Raw genomic sequence first — 21,890 nt, 5'->3', positions numbered from 1 at the left:
ATATTTATACAGTTTGGTATCTGATCTTTCAATAAAAAAAAATCCAGGAAGTTGGAAAACAGGTTTGGAATACACCTTTTTTTTCCCCTCAAATGTTTACTCATTTTAGAGTAAATATATACTTATAAAGAAATGACTTTGCACAAAACTGCCACTGCCTTGTGCAAACACTGTCCTGAACAAGCAATTTCATTCTACTAAATTCTGATAAAAAAGAGGTAATAATTATTGAACAATAAATAAAACATAATTACATGCTAAAACATAATATGTGTCACGATGGACGTATGATGTTATGTCGTCATCTATAGTTAAAGACCTGGGGTTGAGGCTTGACATATATTTGTCAGTTGACAATCACATTTCTAGTATTACAAGAACAGCATTCATCTACAATATGGAATTTACAGACATGGGTGCGTGCAATCTCAACTTCAATAATTGTGGAGAAAAATTAACTTGCAAGCAATTTGTTATTGAACTAAATAAACATTTAAATCTAAATAAACAGATTGATGTTAGCTGGCGAGACGCAAGTTATTAGTTATCTGTTTTGCTTGGGATGTGTGGGGGGGTGGATGAGGCGGAACGTTGTAAATGTGCGGAATGTGCGTGACATAGACAGGTTAAGCCATTGCGCACCGCCTCCACTGTGTTGGGGTGGCAAAGCTCATTTTTAGGGTGGCAGCTGCCACCCCATGCCACCCTTCTTGCCATGCTCTTGAGAGGTGTTTTTGAGTCCGTTTTGTTCGTTTGTAACAGTTGAGTCAAGTCATTTTTATTTGTATAGCACTTTTCACAACACACATCGTCAACGGCAAGCTCTGCGCACTTTGTTAGTTTTAATACGTTTAATCATATAAACCGGTGAGATTCAATTCACTCTGTTCCATAACTGTTCTAGGAGGACAACATGTCAAAGAATTAAAAATCCTCAGGCTCTGGAGACATTAAAAGACACTTATATGCTCAAGCTGATGCCCCTGAATGGGCTACGAGCTAGGAAGTCGATTTGCACAGAGAAATGCGGGAAATGTGGCGAGAGATGTTGAACATGTTGGCAATGCTTGACAAAGGTAGTTGTTGACTTGGAGGATCTTGCTGTGATACTGTGATACTCACACTGATCTCACTTAGATGGAAATATGCTGTGCGTTCTGTTCACACTGACTAACACCAGGAGAACGGAATTATGACTTTGGTAGCCGGGAACTACTGGCTGTCTAGTTGGCCTTAGCGGCTGTCTAGTTGGCATTAGCTGGGGGCTATAGTGAGTTTGTCCTCTGGGTTCCACCCCCATACAAATGGGCATGCGGAGCAAGCTATCCAGGAACTAGAAAAGACCCTGAGTCGGATGGCCTCCCGTAACCCTTCTTCTTGGAGTGAAAATTTAGTTTGGGTTGAGTATGTGAAAACTCATGGGGGTCGTAACCCCATAGACGATAGCCCCCTCTGTTTCCCGCCCAAGAGCCTGATGATCAGGTCCTGTTCATTAATGCATTTTTACAGAGGTGCAGACGTACCTGGAAAGCCACCAAAGAAGCCCTCTTATGGACTGGTGCTCGTGTTAAGAGGTCAGCGGACCGACACTGGTTCAAGACCCCTACTTACATGTGCGGGCAGAAGGTTTGGTTGTCCTTCCAGGATATCCTACTCCTCCTCCCCTCACATAAGCTGGATCCTAAGTTTATCAGACCATTTCTCATCACTAAGGTCATTAGTCCGGTGGGGGTCCACCTCAAATTACATCCTCACCTCCATCGCATTCATCCCGTCTTTAACATTTCCAAAATGTAAACCCATTTTGCATTCTAATTTGCACCAATCACTCCTGTACCCTGGATCATTTGATAATTAATTGAACTGTTTCCCTCTGCATTTGTGTCCCTTTGTCTCCCCTCACCCTCTGACACCATAAACATTCAGGGGGACATGTCCCCCCAATATTCATAATAGTGGTCTACCCATATGCGTTTTATATACATTTTATATCAATTGAATAGCTTTGTTTTTAAACCATAGCTTATGAATTGTTCCAAATACTTAGATACCAGTGAACATAGACAAGGACAGCAAGCCTGGATCAACACTGGGCCCTGTTGAGTTCATAGGGAGCCTTATGTTATAGATATGCTGAATTATTGGCCGCACAAAAAAGACAGTAGAGCGTACGTGCCCCTGGTGAGGGTCTGGAGGACCCCACTGTCACTGCAGAAACAGTTCTGCATTGACCTGCAAGCCCTGAAGATTGTGAAACGCTGTCAGTCTGAGTGCAACTCCTCAATATGGCTGGTCAAAAGGCCAGATGGATCATGCCTGATGGAAGCCCTAGACAAGCTGCATACAGTGGTAACAAACCTGGAACTGGCCCCTGATGTAGAGGCTGACCACAAGTGTCCCCTCTTGCCAAATCAGGGTACGACATGTCCCGTCTGGTCAGCCCCATTATGCAAAGTGTGGATGTTGTTTGTGGACAGTTCCCTATGCTAAGTTAATGGAAAGGTCCACACTGGTTGGGCCTTGGTGAAAAAACTCTCAGGGGAGTCTCCCAGGAGGACACAAAGCCCAAGCTGTAGAACTGACAAAGCTCACAGAGGTTCTACATGAACAAGACGGTGAACCAACCACTATCTATCCTGAGTCACGATACCACTGTAAGTATCACACCTGGTATCACACAGAGCTTTAGAACAAAGAAAGCTTTTGTCTTGAGTGTTGGTGTGCTGTTTGATCTCTGTGCTTAAAGGCCACCTATTATGGCATTTAAAATGTTCCTAATATTGTTTTGGGAGTCCCCAACAACAGTTTTACATGCATGCAATGACAAAAAACACTTTTGTTGTCTTATAATATGCATTTATGTTTACCTGATTTGCTCACAGACTCCCAAATGATTCGCTCAACGACTAATTTTTCCAAACCCCTCCTTTGCGTGACGCTAATCTGCGGTGATTGGTCAGATGACCCAGTCAGTTGTGATTGGTATACTCTGTGCAGAGATTGTCAGAAACGGAACGCCCATCACCGCTTTGTAGTAAAAAAATCTAAATCAGAGAAGGAATTTGAGTTGATTTATGTTAGCGATCATAGCCCAAAGTTCGGTGGTAAACTGTTACGTGTGCAGACAGCGAAGGCAGACGAGGAGAGCGGGTCTAAATGCAAGCTTACTTTATTATAAACAGATAAACAAATAAACACAAAGAAAAAAACCCACAATGGGGAAATAAACACAAGACAGAGGAAACGGGCAGGAAACACATACCAGGCTAACAACACTCAACGACAGACAAGGAAAGAACAAGAAGCAGGGCTAAATACACAGGGAGTGATGACTAAATTGGACACAGGTGAGAACAATGAACAAAATGGCAGTGATGAAGACAGGTGGATGCTGGGAAGTGTAGTTCTTTAACAAAAGACTAGTGAGACACAAAGACTAACAAAGAGACTAAGGGGCTACACAAGGGACAAAAGTGAAAACTAAGGAATGCAAAGGTGACAGAAATGGCAGACAGAGGGCAACAGTGAAACAAGACAAGGAATTCCTAACATAAACACCCAATCAGTTATTGTTTGCGTTAGCCCAACGCATAAACATATTGGTAAAGCACTGCATTACTACAAGTTATTGCTCTATTCTTTATGACAACTCCAATAACATCGACAAACATTTCACATATTTCAAAAAAATTGACATTGGAGACCTAGAAGCTGTGCTGAGCGTAACTTACACAACACACACAAATACTTATTAAGCATGCTAAAAAACACATAAAAGCAACAATTATTAATAATACTTACAGGTTGTGATTCGGAGGAGGAAGCTAATCCAAATAAACTTGGTACTGAACCTTCCTTCAGTATCAACCGGCTCACGAATCCACACTTGAAAGTATTCAAGTTCGTAAAGCAATCGTCATTAAAATGACGCGAACACAGCACAAGGTTCCGGCTATACTTGTGTGGTATAGTTGTAAATATAAACTCTAGCCACTGATTCTTCACATGCTCGTCCCTGGGCAGTGAAAAAAAGGTCGCTTTTGATATGCACTTCAGAACACAGCGTCTTGTTGTCGACATGATGTTTTCAAGTTTTCCCTGGTGTCTGCGCGCAGTGAGTGGGCGCGGCCAATTTGATAATTTTTCGTCTTGACGTCACAACGAAAAGGAAAATGACTCATTGGAAAAACGATTCATTACATTGACTCAGAGTCGACTCCTACATTTGAGAGACAATAACTTTTTTTACGGTGAACTTTCATATATAAAACTTTGCAGGATGTTTTTGTTCACTTAAATCTATGTTACACACTACATGAAAGGTAATTTTCAAAATTCCATAATAGGTGCCCTTTAATAAAGACCACGTGCCAAAGTAGCTGGTTCCCTAGTAAAATTTGGCCTGCTGAATGCAGGTGCAAGGGACTTCAAATAATTTAAATACATACACCCTCTCTTGCTGTTGTTCGCATGCTAGTGATTACCCTCTGAGTGTAAATGGTGGCACATGTGTCATAAACTAAATAAAAAATGGGTTTCTCTCCAGATGGCCCTCATGAGAGCCTTCCAGAAAGGCCATCTATCCGTCTTACTTACCCTACCATACGTTGGGCCTATTTTTGCCGCATGGCTCTCTCTGAACTCAGCAGCTCTGGGTGCAGAAAACACACACACACACACACACACACACACACTTGTTGTGTTTCCATGTTTTATGGGGACTTTCCATAGACATAATGGTTTTTATACTGTACAAACTTTATATTCTATCCCCTAAACCTAACCCTCACAGAAAACTTTCTGCATTTTTACATTTTCAAAAAACATAATTTAGTATGATTTATAAGCTGTTTTCCTCATGGGGACCGACAAAATGTCCCCACAAGGTCAAAAATTTCGGGTTTTACTATCTTTATGGGGACATTTGGTCCCCACAAAGTGATAAATACACGCACACACACACACACACACACACACACACACACACACACACACAACATTACATTACATTATCTATATATCTTACTATAATAGATATTCATATTTGGGTCAAAAGGAGGAAATGGCGATTCAAACTCATGAATGTCACTTTTTATTAACAGAATATAAACAAGTTCGCTTAAAGCACAACAGTGACACTTCAATTCAAACACACAAACAGCTTCGCAGCCGGACTCTCTCTGCCTTCCAGTGGACTGGGCCGTATTTTATCTTCCCCAACTCTCACTGTGAACATGGAAATAGTAATTAGTCATAATTCATCTCAGGTGGATGTCCTTAATTCTTTCCCTATCGCCAGATGGGCGCTTGATCACACCCTCACCTCCACAAATACATATAGACTATCAATTAATTCCCAACAAAAGCCTTCAGCCATCTAACAAAGAACAATGCATCTATGTGAACTTCTGCAGTTAATCCAGTATGAACTTCAAAGACATTAGTCATTAATCTTAATGATCATAAAAAAATATTTGTTTAAACAATGACTCTTAACATTTACTTAGTTTAATCATTTTAAACCAGGACCTATACTACACACAAACAACTAATATTGGCATTATATTCATGGTGTTTAGTCAAAGGGGAACTGGCCACCACAGAGTCTGGTTTCTCTCAAGGTTATTTTTCTCCATTAACCAACATCTTCTCGAGTTTTGTGTTCCTTTCCACAGTCGCCTTCAGCTTGATCACTTGGGTTCTAAATACAAATATATTTATTATTATTATTTGCTTATTTAATTTTGAATACACAATTTAAAAATAATATTTTAATCAAACTACACAATAATCACTCCAAGACTTTATAGATATTACAATTAAATTTTTGTAAAGATGCTTTGAAACAGAGTGTGTTGTGAAAAGCGCTATACATATAAAAAATGACTTAAGAATATTATTTTGTTTTTTCTTGTGTCCTCAGTGTCATTATACATCTTTTTCCCCTAGTCTTTATAAACTAACCCTTTAACAAAATACCTATATCTATAGAGTAGATAATATATTTATCTGGGTTTCTCTCCAGGTGGCCCTCACGAGAGCCCTCCAGAAAGGCCATCTATCCATCTTACTTACCATACCATACGTTGGGCCTATTTTTGCCACATGGCTCTCTCTGACAATCAATCTATCTATCTATCTATCTATCTATCTATCTATCTATCTATCTATCTATCTATCTATCTGTCTGTCTGTCTGTCTGTCTATCTCTCTATCTGTCTGTCTGTCTATCTATCTATCTATCTATCTATCTATCTATCTATCTATCTATCTGTCTGTCTGTCTGTCTGTCTATCTCTCTATCTGTCTGTCTGTCTATCTATCATCTGTCTATCTATCTATCTATCTATCTGTCTGTCTGTCTGTCTGTCTGTCTATCTATCATTGATCTGTCTATCAATCTATCATCTGTCTATTTATCTGTCTGTCTGTCTATCTGTCTGTATATCTATCTATCATCTGTCTATCTATCTGTCTGTATATCTATCTATCTGTCTATCTATCTATCTATCTATCTATCTATCTATCTATCTATCTATCTGTCTGTCTGTCTGTCTGTCTGTCTGTCTGTCTATCTGTTATTTGCTTTGTGTATGATTTGCCCAGTAAAGGGTTAAGAGACGAGCCAACCAATGAAACCTGTCTCTCACATGAATATGATTAAATGCACGCTAACTTCACATTATACCTTAGATAAATCAATTTTTTCTTCATTCCATTTTGTGAAACTAAATTATTTAAATTATATATGACAAAATACATGAACATTTTTAAAAAAAACAGAAACTTAAGTCTGTAACCACTGTGCAGAAAGCAATAGTTTAAAGATAGACTGATCCGTAAAATATGCATTCTTTCCGATCCTTCTGGTTCAAAGAACATGATGATTGGTCAGTTCACGAGTTTTCGTGAAATGTGCAGCCCTCTTGTTACGTGAGCACATAGACCGTCTGATCCACACCTCGTGTATACATATAACAATAGAATACAAACAAGGTAGTTAATATGTAAACATACAAATGTGTTTAGAAAAATAGTAAAAATAAAATGCAATTTCAAAATGGACTTTGTAAGATTTTTGTCAAAGCACGGCTTAGTGTAATGACATTTTACACCGCTTATAAGAAATTTTAAATGACACGCCATGACTTTTGTTAATGAGAACATACTTATAGAAAACAGTAGGATTAACATATAGAACAGGAATTTTACTGTTCCATATTAACATGTGAAAGATCCCGCAAACGTGATTTTGTTCGTTTTGGTGAACAGAGCAGGCAGAAGGAAGACTGGCGAGATTAGCCCGTCATTTATCCCTGTACTCTCGCGACATTTATCCATTTACTCTCGCGAGATGTGGTGCTCATTATGCGAAGATGGCCGCAGCCAGTACTTTCCATGTGGTAAACATTTGATCGTAGAATTTGATTTAGCTATCATAAATATTTTTGCCATTTATTTCATTGTATTCAAATAGCAAAGGTGGCCTCGTATCAAGTGACGGCCATTCAAAGAATATTTCAAACATGCAACACGACGACGTAAGTAAAGCTATTTAACACGGATGAAACGTTACAAACAAACGTTTGAAATTGCCGAAGTGATTGACTGCATTGATGCGCAGTTCAGTTAAGCGGTGATAGTGTGATTATTGAAACTAAAACATACCAACATATTCTAGAATAGATTGTAAAGTGGCTGCTTTGGCAATGCTCAGATTGAGTCAGTATGACTGACGTAAATAACAATATAACGTATTTTCCATGCAATAACCAGTTCAATTCATATTGTTTAACATTCATTTTGATCTTGACTCATCTCTTTGAAGGTTATATGGGATCTTATCGGCAACAAGAGTTTTTGTTCCTACAAAGTAAAGTAAGTATATGTGGTATAAGTATTTAATTAGTCTTGGAGTTTATATATATTTTAAGCAATATCGCAAGAGTGCCATATGGCCCTACATCAGCACTGCTGTGATTTGCTGTGACCAAGTGCCGTAGGTAATTACAGCAGTGCTGATGTAGGGCCATATAGCACGATTGCGAGTGTGATATTGCTTATATACAACAGTTCAATGAACAAGTACATTTTAAAAAATTAGAAAAAACTGAGTACGAGTAGTTTAGAACAGCACGAACACAAGCGGAGTGATACACACAGTGAAGCGTCTGAGTGCTGATGGTGTCACACCATCTGTGCCCATGAAACGTCTCTTCAATCCAATCAGATTCGAGGACCGGAACTAACTGTGGTCATGTATCACATGAAAAAACAACATGAAATCTAAATGTTTGCTTTCTTTTCATTCTTGAAGAACAAAAACCCAACAGTTCTGTCGAAATGAATACAACATCACAGGACTTTGTAATCGGTCCTCATGTCCCCTTGCCAACAGTCAGTATGCCACTGTAAGAGAAGAAAAAGGTAATCTGTTTGAATAAAGCTCCTGGGCTTTTATATTTTATATATATATATATATATATATATATATATATATATATATATATATATATATATATATATATATTGTTGTTATTATTATTATTATTATTATTTTATTTTTTTCTCCACAGCAAAAATGTCTCTTAATGCTTCTTGAGAAATACAACTGCTCTGTTCCCTTAGGTCAGTGTTTTCTCTACATGAAAGTTATTGAGAGGGCCGCATTCCCTGCTCGCATGTGGGAGAAGGTACGAGCATCAAGAACAAAAGACATTGATCATTCAAGATCAGTGCTGTAACAATAAGGCACTAGCAAACATGCTCAAACACAGTCATATAATTCCTAATGAAATGTGTTTAATTTGTAGTGCGCTACTTCCGTGTTTGCATTACATGCTGTGGTTAATTTTCCTCAGGTGAAACTTGATAGAAACTATGCAAAGGCCCTGGAACAGATTGATGAAAAGCTCATCTATTGGCCACGATTCATAAGACACAAGTGCAAACAACGCTTGACGAAGATCACACAGTATCTCATTAGAATACGCAAACTCACGCTGAAAAGACAGTGAGTCCCTTTCTTATGTCAATTCTCCTCTGTGTCTACTGATTCATATCTATGAGAAGAATTTACTCCTTTTTTCTTCCTTCTATACTTTCTGTTTGACGAGTTTGTTTTATTGTTTTTTCAGGAGAAAACTGGTTCCACTCAGTAGAAAAGTAGAGAGAAGAGAAAAGAGGAGAGAGGTCAGTGAATGGCAGTACTGATGTATATGCAGTCCTGAATATTAACCAACAATGGTTTTAATCTAATTTTATAGTTATTTATTGTGTGTTTGCACAGGCATAGCTCTGTTTGTGTACTTTTGTTATTATTATTATGTCTCATTTCCGTTAAATGTGGGGTTAAATTTATTTATTATATTCACATAGCATATTCACTCACTTTTCCTTCTCACTAACAGGAAAAAGCCCTGATTGCTGCTCAGCTGGAAAATGCCATAGAAAAAGAACTGCTAGAACGTCTAAAACGAGGAACAGTAAGTGGATCTTTAACTGTGTTTACACAAGATTTCAAAGCATCTGGTTTTTCTCATGTTTTGATGTCAAAACATAAACAGGCTCTTTAGATAAGCATGTAAAGGCTTGAGTATACTTAGTTTTTCTGCGTTTCTGGTCTTCTCGCACAGTCAAGTGCTCAGCCTTTCAAAGTATACCACGAGCGAGCGACTACAAAAGCATTGGACTGCTTTGTGACACTCTTTTAATACAGTCCGTGCAGACTGATGGCTGGTGACGAAATTTGCGGCATGCATACTGTGCGTGTTCCGATTAGCACGCGGACAACTGAAATAAATATACTTTGGACTTTAGAAAGTTGAGGGGGTATTTACACTTGGTCACTTAATGTGTTTTTGCTTATCGGATAGCTATCCGATTATGAAAAGACCAGGTGTAAATGCCCTCAAAGATTGATTTGAGACAGATATAAATCCGATTACTGAAACCGCCACTGGAGAAGCATTTCATATGAAATGAAGTTTAAATGCATCTTGCAGTTCAAGCCACAAATGTAAACTTTGTCCAAACAATGCTACGACAGCATAGGGGAAATATGAAACATAACCACTGCTACAGAGTTTCATAGGGCTTGCATCGTTCAATAGATAACAAATTAAGAAACGGATGCACTTTGTAGGAGTGGTGGAACTTCTTGTTTTCCATTTATTTGTTGCAGATTGCTGAAGAAACTAAACACTGACGATATATTACCTACGACAAGGGAAAAATACAGTCCACGCATACAGACACACACACGGGTACATGGGCAAAGTCACTTGGAATCAAATAAATTACATCTTTTAAATTAACTGCCCATCATTAGCATAATCATGGAAGTGAACTCCGTTTTATTTGCGTTTAGTGCTGGAATTGAAGATCGGATTTATAACCCTTTGGCGGATAACAATCCAATCAATAAAATTGCATAAAGTGGCAGTGTCAATGTCCCCTTTGATTGTCATTTAATCAGTTACTGTTGCTATGATCAATAAAAAAAGCACACAAACATGTCTTTTAAAATAAATTCCTTTACCGTCTGCTTTCCACGGGTAGTAATAGTGCAGCGATAATTGTGCTAGGCAAATTTGACAGTTATGTGAGTAAAGTGCAATCTATAATTAGCCTGCTGGAATAGATGGCAGCACTCTTTAGTCCTGCTTTCACTTGGTTAAACTGGATTAAAGTGGTTGGAGAATAAAATAGTTTTTTGTGCTGAAAGGCCACATGGGAAAGTGACGCAACTGTTCAGTGAATTCGCCCCATCTTTCCTGCTTTTTTTTTTTTTTTTTTTTTTGACAGATCAGTTAATACATTTGAAAGTGTTCTGTTTTCATTTTAGTATGGAGACATTTACAACTTCCCCATCCATGCTTTTGATAAAGCTTTGGAGAAACAGGATGAGGAGAGCGAATCTGAATTAGAAGAAGAGGAAGATGATGAAGAGGTATTAAGTGTTGTTTTGTTGTTGATACTTACTGTACATCTATATTACAAGACAGTGGATGTGAATTGTGTATATTGTCTAGTTATCCAGCACATTTGACTTTGAGAGTTTGTGCCTTTTTTAAATACTGTATGATCTCGTGTTTCTATTTTTTAGGAGTCTGGGCAGAGAGAATATGTAGCTGATGAGGAGTTTGAAGAGAGTGATCTCAGTGACTTCGAGGTGATTTAGAAACGAATCATTTTATGTACATGGGGGGGATAGATGGTTTAATTGCTCTGAGAGTGATTTATACATAATATATTTTAAACTGATTATTTTACAGGAAATGGAAAACCTTAAGGGTAGCGGTGATGAAGAGGTGGAATCCAGTGAAGAAGAAACAGAAGAAGAGATGGAGGTGGAGAGCAAAGGAAAAGCTCCACTCAAAGGGCCTATCAGGAAAAAACGGGCATATGTGGAGATAGAATATGAACAGGAGACAGAACCAATTCAGAAAAGCAAAGCCACATAAGGATTAAACTACTGGTCACACCAGAGATATTCTGCTGCCTTTCAAATCATGGAACTGTGGTTATAAAACAGCGTATCCTGATACATACAAACACTCTCAGGCCAAAACTGAAAATCACTAATGTGGGGATTGGATTTAAAATTCACATTGACTTGTTTCAACTGTTCTTATACTGTTACTAAGCAAAAAATGACTTTTTTTTTTTTTTTTTTCTTCATTGATTACAATTGTACACTATTGTCTGGGTCATCTGGGTCAGCTCTATTTGACCTTTGTCTATTTGGATTTTTAGAAGTAGTAGTACAAATAATAGCTACATTAATGCATTCTGACAACTGTAACTTAAAAGGCTCCTGAATAAACCAAGAACTTTATATTTCTGCTCTGTTTAAAGCTGTTCAAATGGCTGTCAAAGCATTTAGCTGTATGTGCAGTTTTGACTAAGAACAGCATGTTCAGTGTTATGTCCAGAAATTTTAAATACTTTTAATTTAACCTGTATTTAGCCAAGTTAACACCTCAAAGACATTAAAATGTAAAATCTCTTTTATAAAAGATACATAGTCGGCAGAAGTACAAAATATAAAATGTTAAATGTAATTTCTGAAAGGAAGCTAGACTATAGAAGTCTTTCAAATGTTTTTGCAAAAGCTAAGCTGAACTAATTACATGTTTACATAGTAAAATTATTTAAAAAAAATTATAATAAAAAAAGTCTAGGTTTGCTCTCACAAGGTTCTCGTATTAAAGGGATAGTTTCTCCAAATATGAAGATTCATAATTTTCTCTCCTTCATGCCATCCCAGATGTGTATGACTTTCATCTGCTGAACTCAAATTATGATTTTTAGAAGAATATTTCAGCTCTGTAGGTCCATTCAGTACAATGGGTGCCAACATTTTAAAGCTCCAAAATCCACAATAGGGAGCATAAAAGTATTCACAGTATGAATGTAATTCACCAAAAACAGAAAGTGAATGTGAAGGAAAAAGGACCTAAATATTTATCTGTTTCTCACCCACAGCTATCATATCACAACAGAATATATGGACTGAACCACCAGAGTTGTCTGGGGTACTTTTATGTTGTCCTTATGTGGATTTTTGAGCTTCAAAATGTTGGCACCCATTGTATTGAATGGACCTACAGAGCTGAAATATTCTTCTAAAAATCATAATTTGTGTTCAGCAGATGAAAGTCACACACATCTGAGATGGCATGAGGGTGAGTAAATTATAAATTTCATTTTTGGGTGAACTATTCCTTTAAATATTGCTGTCAAAAGCTAATCTATTGTCATACAATCTGAATGACAAGACATCACATAGAGTTGAAATAAGATTCCAAAACAAAATCTGGAAAAAATGGACTAATTTGAATCATTTTAATAAAACGTTCAACACCAATTCTACTACATAGTTCATACATACAGAAGAGGGTATTACATTTCAACAGTAACGTCAATGTAGAGATGCATAATCCATACTTTGCACCTGCATTACAGACACTTAGGTATTTAAATGTATGAAATGAACTGAGGTTTTGCTAAACAACTTCCATTTAAAAGGACATTTTAAAAATAGTTGCAGGATTGGCTTATTCATATGGAGTTGCTGCAGTGACTTGCTGGATGCACTTCAACACATGGTCAGGGACACAACTGCTGTCCACCTCTCTCAGAAGAGTCTAGAAAAGGAGACAGGATGAGATGATAGGAGGATGACTTAAGCAGAATGTGTATGCAATATCTGGCACAGTTATAACATGTTTTGTTATTTCATGAAACTCTATGAGCATAATTAAATTCAAATTAGTCACTTGTAAAGCCAATTGTAATTTAACAGGCTTGTTATTTTGTCACAACACAATGTACGAAAATCATTATTTGTGTACTTTTATCTGAATGATAAGATTACATGTTTTAATTGATCTATAGTTGGTTCATGTACATTCCCCCACTCTTTTTGACTCTTGAACATGCACCTGTACACACCTGTAGTTTGCCCTTTGAGCAGTGGTCAAGCAGTATCAAACAGTGTGTGGCTTTGGTCATGAGTTGCTCTTTCAGCTGAGAGTGCAACGAGTCTGATGAGACATTCACCAGAAACTTCAGCAGACTCCGTGCAAGAGAATCCACCCTCCTTTCCATACTAGAGAGAAATATAAAACAAACATTGTGTTAAGAGTGCTAAGTAAAATACATCTGAATTAAGGAAATGAAGTGTGGGTAGTCACCGAGGCCAGGCAATCTGTAGTGTCTTTTTCAGAGCGTCCATGATACTCAGTCTGGCTTTCTCCTCTGGAGCATCTGAGACCTCCAAGTATCCCAAAATCACCCTCTCCAGCCGCTTCAAGTGACGAATGATCCCTATACCGATCCTTTGTAATAAAATCAGGAAATGAACAGTAGTACGTAAAATGGACATCTTGGAACACTAAAGTAACAAAGGATGAATAAGATTATCTCAATTATGCTAATCTTGTTAAGAATATAAAAGTTATTCTAAATGTACAATGCATTAGTAAAAATATACTTTTGAAGTTAGAAGTTTACATAAACCTTAGCCAAATACATTTAAACTAAATTCCTGACATTTAATCGTAGAAAACATTCCCTGTCTTAGGTCAGTTAGGATCACTACTTTATTTTAAGAATGTGAAATGTCAGAATAATAGATAGAATTATTTATTTCAGCTTTTATTTCCTTCATCACATTCCCAGTGGGTCAGAAGTTTACATACACTTTGTTAGTATTTAGTTGCATTGCCTTTAAATTGTTTAACTTGGGTCAGAAGTTTTGGGTAGCCTTCCACAAGCTTCTCACAATAAGTTGCTGGAAGTATTGACCATTACTCCAGACAGAACTGGTGTAACTGGGTCAGGTTTGTAAGACCTCATTGCGCGTACATGCTTTTTCAGCTCTGCTCAAAATGTTATCTCGGATTGAGGTCAGGAGTTTGTGATAGCCCCTCCAATACCTTGACTTTGTTGTCCAGAAGTCATTTAGCCACAACTTTGTAGGTATGCTTGGGGTCATTGTCCATAAGAGAAGACCCATTTGCGACCGAGCTTTAACTTCCTGGCTGATGTCTTGAGATGTTTCTTCAATATATCCACATAATTTTCCTTCATGATGTCATCTATTCTGTGAAGTGCACCAGTCCCTCCTGCAGCAAAGCACCCTAATACATGATGCTGCCACCCCATGCTTCTCGGTTGGGATGGCGTTCTTCAGCTTGCAAGCCTCACCCTTTTTGCGATTTGAACTGCGAATATGATGGTAACGTTTTCCACATGTTCAACTACAAAAAGGCTACTGGGGTTTTCACACTTGAGCCCTCTTAAAAAGAACCAAACTGAGACCTTTTTTCAGTTTAACCACAAACAAATATATAAATAGTGAAATAAAGTCGTCTTCATATCCAAATGTTACCATCCACTGACTACCTGTTTTTGTCCATTTTGTGACAGGATCTCAGCCCACTAATCATCAACATTAGTTTTTGAAACACAAATATTAGGGATGCTCAAATCAGTATTTTAACATCCGACACCGATCTCCAATTTTCATCTCATCAATCGATGCTGATCATTTAAATTTATCAGCAGCTCTGTCAAAACTGGTTATATGTAAGCTTTCTGCTCAATGTCACTGTTAACTAAATTTCCCTGTTGGTAAAACCATAGTTGTTGCCTAGTTTTTGCTGTCAAAAATAATGTTGATTTATTGAGATATTCACTGTACACAAAATATAAATGTTACTCTTTATTCTAGGCCTTAAAAACTAGTAGGCTTATACAAACTATTCTTTACTGAAAGTCCTAAAGAATGAGTCTTAATGTCAAACTGAAGTTGAACTGATAACCCATTGGTGTAATTAAATTTAAAGTGAAAATTTTGGTTAGTTTGTCACCATTTAATTAAATTATTTTTATTCATTATATTTAATTTAGCAATGAATTATATTATAGTAACTAAATTTTTGATATAGATTTATTATATGTACAGTATCTCACAAAAGTGAGATAATGTACACCCCTCACATTTTTGTAAATATTTGGTTATATCTTTTCATGTGACAACACTAAAGAAATGACACTTTGCTACAATATAAAGTAGTGAATGTACAGCTTGTTTTACAGAGTAAATTTGTTGTCCCCTCAAAATAACTCAACACACAGCCATTAATGTCTAAACCGCTGGCAACAAAAGTGAGTACACCCCTAGGTGAAAATGTCAACATTCAGGTTATGTCGATATCTGACATGTTTTAATGTGGATATAGATACTTGTCTACCCATTTCCTCCAGCATCTTCACAAGGTCTTTTGCTGTTGTTCTAGGATTGATTTGCACTTTACGCACCAAACTGCGTTCATCTCAGACAGAATGATACTGTTGCTATGTATAAACACCATGGCACCATGATGGCTGCGTGGTGCCATGGTGTTTATACTTGCATAATATTGTTTGTACAGATGAACATGGTACCTTCAGGCATTTGGACATTGCTCCCAAGGATGAGCCACACTTGTGGAGGTCCACAATGTTTTCTGATGTCTTGGCTGATTTCTTTAGATGTTCCCATGATGGCAAGCAGACACACTGAGGTTGAAGGTAGGCCTTAAAATACATCCACAGGTACACCTCCTATCAGAAGCCAACTGGCTAATTGCCTAAAGGCTTGACATAATTCTCTGGAATTTTCCAAGCTGCTTAAAGGCACAACTAACTTAGTGTATGTAAACTTATGACCCACTGGAATTGTGATATTGTTAATTAAAAGTGAAATAATACAAATAAAATGGTTGTTTCCAAACATAAGGTCATTTTCTAAAGATCGTGGCTTATACCAGGGTTTTCCAAACTTTTTGAGTCCAACAACCCCCAAATATGATGATCCCTTTGCAAGGGACCCACTTCCAAAAACAATAAAAAGGCAACGATACACAGTATTTTCATGCATAAAGACCAATTTATACTGTGTGAGAAAAAATTGTTAGCGTAATATGGAATAATTACTGAATTATACCTATTCAGTAATTATAAAATAAATAAATATTAAATAACTACATTTAATATAAAATCTAATTAAATTATTAAGTTTTATATTGTTATTGTATAACAATAAATTTTGAAATAAATAAAAACATTAAATATTTACCTTGTATTAAGTTATGACATCTTTTTCTATCCACAATTAATGTTAAATGTTAATGTTCAAGTAAAAACTTGAAGAAAAACATTTTCAATTCAATACAAATTTGGTAAATGTTTACTTTATCCATTAATTAAACTTTTGTTTTCTGACATTTTAAATGCACCCCTCTTGCGCACCTCAGTTTGTAAACCCCTGGCTTAAACTACGGTCTCTGATCTCACCTTCACTTCATCATTATATCAGATGTAAATCAATAATTGGAACTCCTTTCCTCTAATACAAAGTAGGCAACTTGAGTTATTTAGGCTTCACCTTTCAATAAATAAGACAAGATTGCTGGCGTAAACACGCCGCAGGTCAAGCTTGTGCTCCATTTCCATGTGTGTCAACATGAGGCGGAGCGCATCATCAAAACGATTTGGTTTCCGTGGTAACCCTACATGAGCTGGTGCTTTCTCAATGACTGACAGCAAGTCTAAGAGACAAGGCAGCACAACCTGAAAATTACAAATAAAGGGGAGATGCATATGACCATGTAAGAAAACTTGACGTTCTGCATTCAAGTAAGTACATGGACTATGTGAGTGAAAGTGTGCGTCACCTGAATGAGTGGAGTTTCGGATGTGTATAAGTGATTGAAGAGAGCGTGATAGAGCACCTGAGCTCTGTTGAACTGCCGCAGATCAGCTGCTGGCTGAGGAGAATGAATCAATACACACATCTCTAACATACACATTTCACATTGTTAAAAACATTTGCTTTTAATGTCCTTAATGGGCTTTGAAACCCAAAACACATTTTTGTGATGTTAACAGATATGTATAGTTTGCACATCATTGATAACAATGATAGCACTCATTGTGTTTATTGTTAAGGGAAAAGCCATTTCGTTCTTCCGGTTTAAAAATGAAAGAGGCATATCCTTAAACTCTGACCTATGACTGGTAGGACAGCACACGTGTCAGTCAGTAGATTCTAAGCTTTTTTCATCATTATTCATGAGAAGAAACGCTTCAATCCAATCACTGCATCATGCATGAGCACCCATTACAGCGGTGAACTCAAACTCATGGACGTAACAGCTGTTCCAGGCAGGCACAAGAATTCAACAGCACTCGCAGAACATATACTGTTTGAGAGTGGACATTTACACTAAACACCATGATGAGATTGAAGGCACTCATCTAAACGGACCACAGTCCATAACCGGAGCAGCGTTAGCATTTCTTGGCTGCAGTTCTGCTACTTGTGCTCCGAACATGCTGTTTATGAGGGAAAGCTTGTTGTTTACACTGAGCACTAATTCAATCACGTCTTCTCTGAGTGTCTGATCATAAATAGTATAACATGAAGGCTTGTCCAAAGATAGAAGACATTGAAAAACGAAAACGTAAAGTCACGTCAGCTCTGTTTTAATATCCTTTACATCGTGTTGAAAGTTATGATTTACGGCTATATGGTTTACTGGCGTAACGTCATCATGACATTGGAATACTGAATAACTTTACAAAGACAAGGTTAATAAACGATTTTATCACATTAGAGACAAGTTAACACATGTTTAACGATTGTGGCTATACTTTTGAAAAAAAGTATATTTAATGTTTTGTGTATTGGACCAGTTTACTTTCATAATGTGCTTTACTATACACAATGTTTTCCTATTAGAAAGCTGAAATTATTTCATGTGGTAATCAACATTATGCCAGAAAGGCTGTCAATAATTATTCATTGTATTAAACCCGAAACACTCCTTGTGAGAATATCTAAGAATTCATGTAAAGTCTGGTTTTGATGGCAATGACTGCACTGTTTGCTGTTTCCACTTCTTTCTCAAAAGTTTGTACAAAATATCAAAATCTTTTTGCAACTGTTTTATAACTCTTCAAGCTTTTGACCCATGGCTGATATACTGTACAGCAAAGTACCCCAAAACGCTTTTGTTTCATCTCCACTCATAATCTGATGTTCAGCCATCTCTGTTGAGAGTGTGTTTTGGAAGAAGATCTTGACCCCCAATTTGCAGTCTTGATAACCACTGAAATCAATGTTTTTGACTTACCACATTGAGAACAATGTGATGTAGGCAGTGCACACCTAATACTTTGTTTTCTGTGCGATAATCATCAGATATCAGCAGAGATGGAGGAAACACCTTCTCCAAGTACTCAGTTAGCCAGGGTCGTCTAATTTGCACCAGCAGCCAGGAGAACACGTGCTTCACTGCCTGGTTACGCTTCCAGCATTCCCTGTACAGAATAAAGCACAAGCTTGAACGCATACTTATTTGATGATTATAATACACATTTGCAAATGATTATGTGCTCCTGGATTCTCATTTTTGTTGCAGTACCTTTTGAACTCTAACACTTAAAATTACTTTCAGAAATATTCTCTGGTTAAGCTCAGGGACTTAAACTTTATTCATTATTACTTGATTATTTACATAATGGCAGGAATATTAACAGGATAGAACCTAAATAAGGAGTTAAAGTTAGCCATTGCTCATTAAGGGTCTGAGGGATAGCTTACATGAGGGTGGGTGGCAACTTCTTTCAGAAATGTTGATATTATCGTATTGATTTCTGAAATTGTATCGAACAGGATGGAATGTTTTAGAGACAAATATAACACCTAAAACTAAACTAATACCACAAAACATCACAGATTTAAAAAATCCATTGCCAATACTAACTGATGATTGTGCTGTTCTTTCCCACCAAAAACAATGTACTTCCTGACCTGTAGGATGATGTCATTAAAGTAAGCTCAACTGACAGCATTTATAGCATAATGTTTATCACCACAAAATTATTTTAGACTTTAGTAAGTAAATGGGGACAATCCACAAACATTTAAACATACTTTTAAAAGTATAGCCACAGGACAAAATAAAGTTGTTTAAAGCATCGTTTTTATGTTTTGATTATGGTATTATGTTGTCATGGCAACAAAGTTGTACAATTAGCTATAACTTTACACACAAAATGTTAGTAGGTGATTTTATAACATTAAAATCATGTTTACACCTATTGTTTACATCTTGTAGCTATACTTTTGAAAAAGGGAGTATTTTAATGTTTGTGGATTGGCCCCATTTACTTCCATTGTAAGAGTCTTACTTTAACTGCAACTGCAATTAAATGAGGGGTGAGTTTTTTTGTTTTTTTAAAGGAATATTACTTGTCAAATTTATTAAGAGATGTGGACTTTAAAATGCACTGCATAGTAGAAATGTCCCTCCTACTGGTCTCAAATGTTTTGCAGAGCTTTAGTACCAAGAGGGGACCAATGACTTCATAAAACTTACTTAGTTAATTCAGGCTGCAGTGTGTCCAGAATTGGGCCCAACACTCCTCTTTCGTCTTCATCAGGCCGTCCAGAGAGCATCTCCTGCACTGACTTGCTGCCTGACATCCTCACAACTGAACTCAAGAGCTGCAGCGCACTTTTCCTGGATGCTGCACTGGTCCAGAGCTGCTCCTGCAGGTGTGTGATGGACAATATACAGAAGGTGGGGGCGAGTGTACGTGCTAGCGACTTGACACTTGGATTGTTTTCATTGTTCAGAGCCTTCTCAATCTGCACCGATAATGCAAGTAACGTGGTGCAAACAGCTCGAGCTTTGGTCGGTATGTCCTCGTAACTCTTGGCAGGTAAAGTGCCGCTGTCTGTGTCACACACCGGCAGCGCAGCGTAACGGGACAATGAGTTCACCAGGTCCAGATACGCCCCGCGTAAGTCAGTGTTGACCTCTGGAAAGAGCAAGGTAAGAGGAGAGATGGTGAACATCTCCGCGGTGTCCTCAAGGATGCGTCCTTGTCCCTCTGCTGCATTCTCGAAGCGCTCACAGATCCGACCGAGAGCCGCGAGCACCGAGCATGAACCCGCTGCGTCTGACGCCTCTGTGATGTTCAACTCCCGCAGAATGTGTGCCAGATCCATCGCGTGGCTTTTCTACATCTAACTACCCGCAGACGCACAGAAACATGAACATCATGTTGCACGTGATTTAGCATAGAAGTCTTAACTGCTCCATCAACAATATGTTTGGAAACATTTTAGTGATTAAAGTGTAAAATTAAATGACACTATATTTTTGTAACTTTGTGTGATATACAGAAGAAATTATTTACCCGTGTAAATGCATCACTGAAACAACAGTGTTCAAATCAAATATCATGCAGATTGTTTGAGTGCATCCGGTAAATATTCCCCCAGACACTTGACTGTTAATATATAGTTCCCCATGTCAGGGTTTCTCAACCAGTGCTGAATTAAATCGAAGTAAATTGATCATTTCTAAAAAAAAAAAAAAAAAAAAGAAATGAATGTGTAAACATAAAATAGAACACTTGATCTCTCATAAAATGATTGAACTGCTTATTTAAATTATTTTTGATCAAATCTTCAAGTAAAGTATGTAGGTCATAGCAGGGACTTAAAATATCCTTATGAGAAATGCAATTCAGGAGGCAGGTGATTGAAAGTAAAATATTAACACGGAACTATACAGATTGTGAAAAATATCGAACCTTTGTTCGATTTCAATTTTAATGTTTCAGAAAATCAAGGGTTAAAATATAAAGTAATTTATATATTTCCATGTATAAAATGCCCATTTATACTGAGTATTACATTATAAACAAGTTGCTAAAGTAATGTAGAGATTTTTGAAAAATATATGTAGATTTCTTACTGTTTAATAAATACACCGATTTTTTTTCTTTCTTTTTTTACTCGCCACAAATATTAGGCTATTTAACATCACTGAATAAAGTAAAATGTCATGGGTCAGAAATAGCTTAAAGGTATAGTTCACCCAAAAATGAAAATAATTTACTCAGCCTCATGCCATCCCAGATATGTATGAGTTTCTTGCTTCTGAAAAACACAAATGAAGATTTTTATAAGAATATTTCAGCTCTGTTAGTCCATGCAAGTGAATGGTGACCAAAACGTTGAAGCTCCAAAAAGCACATGAATATAGCATACAAGTAATCTATATGATATAATAAGTCTGGGTGAGAAGAAGATCAATATTTAAGTACATTTTTACTATAAATCTTCCACATTCTTTTTATTTCGTTATTTATTGATTTGCATTTATTGTGCATGTTGCAATCTACTGGTCAGGGCTGGTCCAAGGTGGAGATTTATAGTAAAAAAGGACTTAAATATTGATCTGTTTCTCACCCAAAACTATCATATCACTTCTTAAGTCATGGTTACGCTGTACCACTGTAGTCTTAAGGATTACTTT

The 21,890-nt window shown here is 37.1% G+C and overlaps 2 protein-coding genes and 1 non-coding gene across 3 annotated transcripts; 2 read left to right on the top strand and 1 right to left on the bottom strand.

The window, feature by feature from the left end:
- Window positions 1-6,860: 6,860 nt before the first annotated feature.
- On the top strand, window positions 6,861-6,956 carry LOC127631357 (small nucleolar RNA U13). The gene has a single exon (XR_007968944.1). It is a non-coding gene; the product is annotated as a small nucleolar RNA U13 (small nucleolar RNA).
- Window positions 6,957-7,367: 411 nt separating this feature from the next.
- mak16 (MAK16 homolog (S. cerevisiae)) lies at window positions 7,368-12,261 on the top strand. Its single transcript, XM_052108948.1, has 10 exons — window positions 7,368-7,541; window positions 7,829-7,878; window positions 8,318-8,427; window positions 8,629-8,693; window positions 8,862-9,013; window positions 9,138-9,192; window positions 9,411-9,485; window positions 10,847-10,951; window positions 11,108-11,173; window positions 11,277-12,261. Exons 1-10 carry the CDS (start codon window positions 7,527-7,529, stop codon window positions 11,463-11,465), a joined length of 882 nt encoding a protein of 293 aa, XP_051964908.1. The 5' UTR covers window positions 7,368-7,526; the 3' UTR covers window positions 11,466-12,261.
- Window positions 12,262-12,674: 413 nt separating this feature from the next.
- On the bottom strand, window positions 12,675-20,838 carry tti2 (TELO2 interacting protein 2). The gene is made up of 8 exons (XM_052108757.1): window positions 20,764-20,838; window positions 19,938-20,594; window positions 18,690-18,876; window positions 17,229-17,321; window positions 16,940-17,124; window positions 13,701-13,844; window positions 13,459-13,615; window positions 12,675-13,151 (listed from the first exon to the last, which is right to left on the bottom strand). Exons 2-8 carry the CDS (start codon window positions 20,570-20,572, stop codon window positions 13,062-13,064), a joined length of 1,491 nt encoding a protein of 496 aa, XP_051964717.1. The 5' UTR covers window positions 20,573-20,594; window positions 20,764-20,838; the 3' UTR covers window positions 12,675-13,061.
- Window positions 20,839-21,890: the final 1,052 nt, after the last annotated feature.

This window comes from Xyrauchen texanus, chromosome 37, assembly GCF_025860055.1.
Source record: "Xyrauchen texanus isolate HMW12.3.18 chromosome 37, RBS_HiC_50CHRs, whole genome shotgun sequence".
NCBI lineage: Eukaryota > Metazoa > Chordata > Actinopteri > Cypriniformes > Catostomidae > Xyrauchen > Xyrauchen texanus.
This window is presented reverse-complemented; position numbering and strand designations above follow the sequence as displayed.

Bases quoted from the DNA above. Each gene is read 5' to 3' on its own strand.
- mak16 (XM_052108948.1), top strand. The intron at 7,879-8,317 runs GTAAGTATATGT...TCATTCTTGAAG, and splicing joins TTTTGTTCCTACAAAGTAAA to AACAAAAACCCAACAGTTCT. The intron at 9,193-9,410 runs GTCAGTGAATGG...TCTCACTAACAG, and splicing joins GAAGAGAAAAGAGGAGAGAG to GAAAAAGCCCTGATTGCTGC.
- tti2 (XM_052108757.1), bottom strand. From the start codon at position 20,572: ATGGATCTGGCACACATTCTGCGGGAGTTGAACATCACAGAGGCGTCA. The intron at 18,877-19,937 runs GTAAGTTTTATG...TATTCTGTACAG, and splicing joins CTGCAGCCTGAATTAACTAA to GGAATGCTGGAAGCGTAACC. The intron at 13,845-16,939 runs GTGAAGCCTAAA...TTTATTACAAAG, and splicing joins CTTGTCTTATTTATTGAAAG to GATCGGTATAGGGATCATTC.